This window comes from Phalaenopsis equestris, unplaced genomic scaffold (assembly GCF_001263595.1).
Source record: "Phalaenopsis equestris unplaced genomic scaffold, ASM126359v1 Scaffold000024, whole genome shotgun sequence".
NCBI classification, from domain to species: domain Eukaryota; kingdom Viridiplantae; phylum Streptophyta; class Magnoliopsida; order Asparagales; family Orchidaceae; genus Phalaenopsis; species Phalaenopsis equestris.
The window spans coordinates 904,687-913,078 of NW_018164466.1; the positions used below are offsets into that span (position 1 = coordinate 904,687).

Consider the following 8,392-nt stretch of genomic DNA (forward strand, 5'->3'; position numbering starts at 1 on the left):
GGCGACGAAAGGTGATAGCGATCGACGATAACAGGAAGGGTGTTGGACTCCAGCTACTTCTCAATGCTTCAAGTTCTCTCTCAAGCTTCAAGTCTCCCCTCATGAGTGGGGTGAAACACTATTTATAGTATTCTATGTGCAATTAATGCAAGAATATGAACCAATTTGATCGGACGGCCCAAAGAGCTTCCTTCAATCAAACGGCATTTGATGGACATTTTGGTGTCTTAAAGATGTCGGAATTGAGCAATCTTGGGCTCGTTGGATTCGTCTTGTCGAGACGCTCGATTCAACTGAGATGCTCGATTCAACTATAGGCTTGCTAGATTAGGCATTCGTTAAACCTTCTAAATATATCTGAAAATCTTCCAAGTGTGGTTAATGACTTGATCTAAGTTTGATTTGACTCAGATTGGACCAATTTTGATATCATTCGGTCTATCTTGTCGAGCTGGTCAGTTTGACTATAAGTTTACTGAAATCGAAACTCTGAATGAATTTTTATCGAGATTTGAATTCTTTGCTCAAAAAATTATCTCGAGATTCATGTCATGCCTCGAAATTTGTGTCGAATGATAGACATTTGTTGAAGATGTATTTTTAAAAAATTACTTAGATGGACACTTTTATGTCATATCAGAGTCGTGTCCGTGTTCAATATTGCACGGCTCCTTAATTAAAAGTGTTTGTGCATCATAATATATAAGGTTTTCATTTAATTCGTTTTATTTCCTCCACACCTTTTCAACTTTCCCATGTTTAAGTTTTTGGTACTTCCTCCCATTCCGCGTATTTCTTCTTGCCATTTCCTATCAACCTTCTGTTCGAGCACCTCCATGATAGGAAGTCCTAAAAGGATAAGAAAATTGATACAAGAAAGTGGAATGCCCCTAGAATTTTTTCAAAACCAATTTTCTAAAATAGCAGTTCTCTTTTATACGGCCAAGGCCAACAAAAGTCAATTCCATATATAGTGTACTTAAAGAGCGCTCAGAAACAACCATTACATGTAAAAAACAATTATGCATCAGACCATGCAAACAAAATGAATTCTAAAATAATGCCAAATATCCTTGAAACGTGAAATCATTTCCTTTTATCTTCGAATGGAACTATTAATCCATACCATTGGTTAAAAATCTCGATAAGAATCTTTTCTCAATGATCTGAGAAATTTTATAATCGTGCCGCAATTTGATTTCCTGTTCCATATCTTCAATATTTCAAATGGTAGCAGTAACTTGGCATTCCTAATCTGTTGAGCTGTATTTTCTACTGTCTGTTGAAAGAAAAGAACATAAGAGGAGAACATGCTATATATGGGTTATTTGGTTCAATATTATTGATAGAAGTCTCCTCTACAGTAATATTTTTTTTTATTTTAATGACAATGTCACGGTCAAATGCAATGTTTAGTTCAATGCTGGGTTGCTAATAGAGGTAATGTTTTCTGGAAAAATTGATGGCGATAATTTTAGCTCTTATTGGTGCTATTTACTTTAATCATTAAATAGCTAGTTATTTAGATGCATTAACGAAAGAGTTAAATGACATTTATTAAAGATGCCAATGAACCAAAAAAATGACATCTACAAATAGGGCAACATTACATAGGAGATGTCAGTTAATTTAATAACCTACAAGTTCGTTCAGGCGATCAATTTCCTAAAGCAAAAAATCTTTTTCTATAACTTTACAAAACGCAACAAACTTTTTTCATTTAATAAAAAGGATGGCTTTTCCAAGAAAAAAATATAGAGATAGAACCAAGCAAGACTGGGTCTCTAGTAAAACTAATGTAGAAACACAAACAGATCAAGTGGAAAACAAGTAAATGGAATATTTAACATGCGGCACTTTAAAAGAAGCCCTTACAGGGAAAAAAACATATAGAACTGCATCAAAAACTAGTAAAACCATAAAAAATTCATTTGATCAATTTTAACACATCTACTGCAAAATTAAACAGTTCAACAGAGATATTGACTATAACTAGAATGCATAATCTATATTATGGAATTTAGATTAGATTCAAGGGCATCCTAGTTCAAATTTCATATTTCAAAATTTAGACTGCAAATTAGGATACATAATCTACATCCAAAATGCAAAACCAAATTAGGATCCATAATCTGGAATGCATTTTGTGCTCTAAACAAAATTAGAAGGTACAAATAAAAGAAAACAAACCCAACAATTCAATTTTTAAGTTGGTTTGATTGACCATGCCCAAAAAATGAACCTAAATCATACAGTCAAGTAAAACAAAATCTATGTCAAAACCCACTAACTAGCATGGAACATGCTCAGAAACCAAAAGGTGTAAATACCATCATGCTTTTAAGTTGAAACAAATAATGCACACAATACAAGCAAATCAAGCATATGAGTCTATGGCAGCAAAAAATTCAATGAATTAGATAATTCAACTGATAGAAACCTCGCACGCTTAGTATGTCATAGTTTTATTCTCATAGGACGTCCATGTTTTAATGTTTATTATACTAAACATATGCGCCAAATGCTAAATTAAATAAATGCATGAAAATGAATATTTTTTTAAGGTAAAAATGTGACTTATGTTTAGCTGAACTAATAGGTGAAAACCCATAAATGAGGGAAAAGAGGTAACAAAAGAGAGGCATGTTGAGACACCTCTGCAACTTTCTCAGTCTCCTCAATGAGGGCTGTCCACGCATTGAAATCCAAACAGTTAATCCTAACAGCATTCCATAGCCTCTCCTCCTCAGCAGAATACACTACAAAGTACAAAGAAAACAAAAATGCATGAACAAAATCAACTTTTGGATAACTAAGCACATGGACAACAGAAACATCAAAATTAAACAAAGAAAGTGAAAAAAAAAAGTTGCTAAATGATTCTCATTAAAATTTTCCAAGAATAGTTTCAATTAATATGAAAGCATACGTACCTTCTTCAAAATGTTGTGCCCCAGCATGCGCATCGGGAACAGCGGATGCAGCCCCATATTCAACAACATCCGAAGACTGATATTCAACCATTTCACCGGGAACTCCGTTTGTTGAATCATAGCTGACAGCATGAGTGGGAACAGCTGCCTCCACTTCATGTCTAACAAGGTTATCAGTGGCAACAGCAGCCATAGAATCACATGCAACATTCCCATTTCCAGCATGGGCTGAACCATAAGTTGTGCCATGAGCATAGACATTCTCATTCCCAGGGTTAAAATTTTGAACTAAGGGACCTGACGCATCGGCTAATGATCCAGGTTGGTCCAAATTTTCAACTCCCTTCTCTGAATTAGACATATCGTATGCTGAAGGAGCCTCAATAACTCTAGAATATTCAGTCATGCTGGGAGATTGGGTAACTACCTGCTGATCATCTTCCATCTTCTTTAATTAACAATCAAATAAACTGCAATGGGAAAATGTTCCCCCAGGATATAAGATACCGGGCAGCAAAAGAGAAACCAAACTGCTGAAGCAGTTCAATGTCAAAGTGATATAGCAAGTTCTTTAAACCACAACATCTACACAGCCTCAAAAAATTCGTGATAAATCCGGGATATACTAAATCCTGTTAATCGGCGTATTTTAGCAAATCCAGGACAAGCGAAGAGGAAGAATGGCTCGAACAGGCTTACCTTCGTCAATGGTTTCCGGTAGGAGCCGAGCGGAAGGATGAGAAATATGGGAGCTTCGGTTGTCTCTGTAAGCCGCGACCCCGTCGTTGCCTTCCCACGAAGTTTCGCTCGCGAAGGCGATGATTTTGAGCGAAACTGGGAGGGGGAGGGGGAGGGGGAGGGGGGAGCGACAGAAGCGAGGGTTTGAGTAGCGATGGGAAGTTTGGGCGAAACCGGGAGAGGGGGAGCATGGAGACGAGGGTTTCGGGCACCGAGGGGAAGAGAGGGATTGTTTATAGTTTTAATTTGTTTTTAGGCTAAATTTTTAAAACAAGCTTAGGGTGAGGTGCAGCAGTTTGTGCGTTTCAGGATAATCAATTTATCCTTAAATATGACTTACAGGTGGACTGCAGAGTTCGATCCGTGGCCTGAGTTTAGTGTAAGAATGAAATCGTGTTCTCGGATAAACAGCCAAAATGCGTGATCCAAACGGTACCACGATTTTTTAAAAAAAGACACTACACTTATAAGCTGTCCCAAATGGGCCCTTAATTAGCATGAGAAGCCACTAGATCGTGATTAACAGTGTTGTGCCGCATCATAATTATTTCTATTTAAATTATTTTTATTTTATATTCCCAAAAAATAGCAGCTAAAAATCATCTTTTCTCAAATCTATCTACCTTTCATTTGGCCTGCATTTCACATTAAATGTATTTTTAAATATTTTTGTTGTGAAATTTCTGATGTGCACGCACCACGTTAAACAGCTTGGTTTGGCTTGGGTTTCTTAAATATCTGCTATGAAATTTTGTTAAAATTATAAATAAATAAATATATATTGATAATAATATTTTTATGATTTAAAAATTTAAAAAAATAAAATTAAATTGTTAATATTTTTTAAAATAATAATTTAAAAAAAATAAATCATCAGAAATTAAAAAGTTAATATATTAAATTAATTATAATGAATTTATTATTAATTTTTTAAATATATATGAAATGGTATAGATTAATAACAAAGATTTAAATAATTTATCTAATGAATTATTAAAAACAAAACAAAAATAAAAAAAAACCTCATTTATGGGAAAAAAATTAAATTTGCGGGATAGTATTTAAATTAATATAAATATTAAAAAATAACATAATTTTAACTAAACTTTGACATTGAAAGTAATAAATTTAGAATGTCAAATTTTTGGATTCAAATTTAAACTTTGTTGAAATAGTAGTTGAAAATAAAATAAATATTAAAAAAATTAGAAAATATATTTTCTTCATCACGGTTGAAGAGCTCTTAATCTCAGAGCGCATCTTGATGGTGCACGGAGTGGTTGCCCTAGATGTTTCTCTCCATCATCCTCTTGAATCCGATCACTAGTTGATGCGACAACTGGAGTCACTTGTTAAATGTGGAGTGAAGGTCCGTTATAATTGGGCCCCAAACGAAATTGCAAGTTGAAATATCCAGCCTCTGAAGTCTTCTAGTGTAGAGCATATGACGAACCCTTGTATGATGTTGAAGGTCTTACACATGTTGAGGTTCTTGTATATTTTAAGGGACCAATATAGGTAAAAGATTTTCTCGAAGCATCTACAATCAATTCTCTTGAGAAGTTCGTTGGTAATCGTCATGGGATATCCAAAGTAGAACTTCGAGAAGTATGTTCGGGTGGTTGGTCAAACCCGCTATAATCAATATAGAGGATTGATCCACGTTGTTGGAAAACTCTGCGAGTTCTTCATAACCTTTCTGCATTGTCATAACATCTTCACCATGACAACCAGCAAAACTACAAGCAAGGCCCTTTGAATGGACAAATGCAATGGTCAACCTGCATAAGTTTATAATTTATTAAATCAGGATAATATATAAGAAATTATAAGTGCAACATCATTATAAAATATTTACTAACCATTAATCTCTCCCCAGAAGACATTGGGTGGTAAGTACCTTGTGGTACAACAAACTGTTAAACTAGGTAGATTGATGTCCATGATCTATACTGCTGTAAGTAATGCGACAGTTTCACACTTCCATCACCTAAAGATGGATTTATTAGAGTCATGAAGACCTGATGATTATTCTACAGAGCAATGAAATTTTGGTGGTAATGCATCCAGTCCATGTCAGGTTTTCCTCACCAATCGATCTGTGGAAAAGATTAATATATTGACACAATCTCTGTGGATTCTACATAAATAAATTGTCGCATTACTCGGTCTGGAAGATGCCACTCCACACATTTTCAGTTGATAAGAGGTGGATGAGCTGTCCATATTTCCATATTATAGGGACAATTCTTAGGTAACCACGTCGTAAAATCATTAAGATAAAGTGCCTAAACAACTTGTTTGTTTAGATCTTACGATTTGTTATGAATTAAATAAACAACATATAAATTTATTTTTATAAATTAATGTAATTAACTCTGCATTAGTCCATGAATTTAGCCTATATACATTTCTTGATTTATGTGTGGCACTTCTAGCACTCAATCCTCATTTCATCTGGGGTTATTAGATAAAATTATTAAAGGAATTGCTGACATATTTATAAATATTATTAGTCTGCATAAAATATATGTGAATCCCAATGTCTTGTGTGATAAATCTCTGGGAATAGGAACACAGAGAGTGTGTATGCGGACATGCAAATGCTTCCAGCACCAAACTTGCAATAGGTGTAGACATACGGCTATTCTAGCACGCTTAGGCTTTGTGATCATATTTAACTCTCTGTACAATTGTGCTTAAACAATCCTTCCTGTAGAGTACTGGGAAAATGTTACTAAATCCTCAAGTAATTGTAAATAATGTAAATGTATGTGCGTCCTTGATGTATCGAGCAGTAAAAAACTACCTACATATATGAAATGTATGCTTTAACACTATACAGAAATGTGGGATAATCCATATTCTGATAAGATTCTCTATAAAAAACATATCGAAGCCAATGAAGATGTACAATGGTATGGGATTGAGAGTGTCCCATTTGAAAATTTGTCAAGAATTTTTTGTCCTCAGGATCCTGAACAATCTCATCTATGCTTGGATGTCTTCATAATAATTCATCGCAAAAGTTTGGCCAACCAGACCAGCGCAACTTCAGCACAACACAAATTGGACCAATCAGGGCACGTCCATCCACCCTGATGCCAATAGTAATTTGTACATATTGCAGTGTGATTGTCATCTCACATGTAGTTATTAAGAAAATAATAAATGCAGTCTTAACCATAATTATATGGATAACAAATAATTTAATTTTTTGGTTCTCTTCTTACCAACTGATAAATGGAACATATTAGTGAGCTAAGACCTTCGCCCTACCGTTGTAGTTCTCAAATGATGTTCTATCACAATAAATTATAAATGTTGAATATAATAAATTCCCGCAATTTGCAATGCTCGAATGAATTGTGGGCACCTAACCGACCACTCCCATGCTTTGCATACATGACTGGTTGGTTGTCTCAAGTACCCTCACCTGTTCATGTTTTACTTGAATCAGTCTTTTATATCTAATCAATTGCAATAAGAATAAATTACAAATACATTATCTGATCAATAGTTGATGCTCTATGTGATTCTCCTAATGCTTGTTTACTCGGCAGTGCCTCCGCCATTGCTAGATACACTGTCGGAACATGCCTAGTACAGTGGCAGCCTCATGTACTTGTTGTCTTTGTCGTACTTATTTAAGGATTACCCAAAAAGTATTTACTCGATAAAATAATTTATTTTCTAGGCTAATTTAATTTAAATGTCTGCTTGAACTTGGGTTATTGGGGTATGTCGTGTTTTTGTGTCCAGTGTTTTTAAAAATAATACATTAACAAGAGCTATGTAATCTTGTTTCATCCATTATATTTCCTATTCTATTGAATCTTGGCCTATCGCATCGCCTTCTAAACAAAGGAACGAATAAATTTACACGCCTTGTTGTTGATTATATTGTGGCATATCTCCTTTTCTAGTATCTATGAAACAAAGCCTCGTACATTTGTCTATAATATTATATAATAAAATATATAAAACTTGTATGTTATAAATTTATGGTTCCCAACACTACAATTGAATGTACACATGAGACATGATATATTTGCATTTTTTTGCACGTACACAAACAATGCTCTAATGAGATAATATTCACTCGAAAAGTCCTACAACTCATGTCAAAGACTTGATATTTTTTGGCTTTAGTTTTTTTATGCCGTAAGTGTTAGGTGCCTACCTAAATGACTGTGATGATCTACCTCCCATTTGTAGCATCTTGCAGCTCAAGACAGACATTTGATACCTCCTAGCACATACTCAAGGCACAGAGCTAGAATTTGTGTTGATTCTACCCCACACGAGAGAACCTACAATTGGACGAACTCACCCAAGATATTGGACATGATTGATGGACATTCTAGTGTTATTGGTCTCTCTGTATCCACTCAGAGTCTCCCCGAAGTTAAGGGAAGTCGGAGCCCTCATACGCACACAACTGGAAAATTTGTGTTTGGAACACCTTACCCATTTCGTAGTTCAGAGTACCCACTGGTGACAGATTATCTAATCCATATATGGGGAAAATACTCATTTTTGAAGTTAGGGGATCATAATTTACTCATATGTGGTTTGCTATAGCTTTCAAATCGAAGGAATCCTCCGCTGGGCGCGCTAAGCAAAAATCAGCATTTTTTGGGCTAGAGCGTCTCCTAGTGCCATTCCTGAGTGCCTATGTGCCCAAAATAGCCCCTGAGGAGCTTAAAACCTGAGATTTC

General features: G+C 35.0%; 1 protein-coding gene across 1 annotated transcript in view; it reads right to left on the reverse strand.

Annotated features, from left to right (window-relative positions):
• Positions 1-3,895, reverse strand: part of LOC110018530 (pre-mRNA-processing factor 39) — a 37,409-nt gene extending 33,514 nt beyond the window's left edge. The window contains exons 1-3 of the mRNA XM_020715867.1: positions 3,633-3,895; positions 2,934-3,403; positions 2,656-2,759 (exon numbers count right to left, since the gene is read on the reverse strand). Coding sequence (XP_020571526.1) covers positions 2,656-2,759; positions 2,934-3,378 — 549 coding nt within the window. The 5' untranslated portion in view covers positions 3,379-3,403; positions 3,633-3,895. The remainder of the gene's footprint in view (positions 1-2,655; positions 2,760-2,933; positions 3,404-3,632) is intronic.
• Between the last annotated feature and the right edge of the window lie 4,497 nt (positions 3,896-8,392).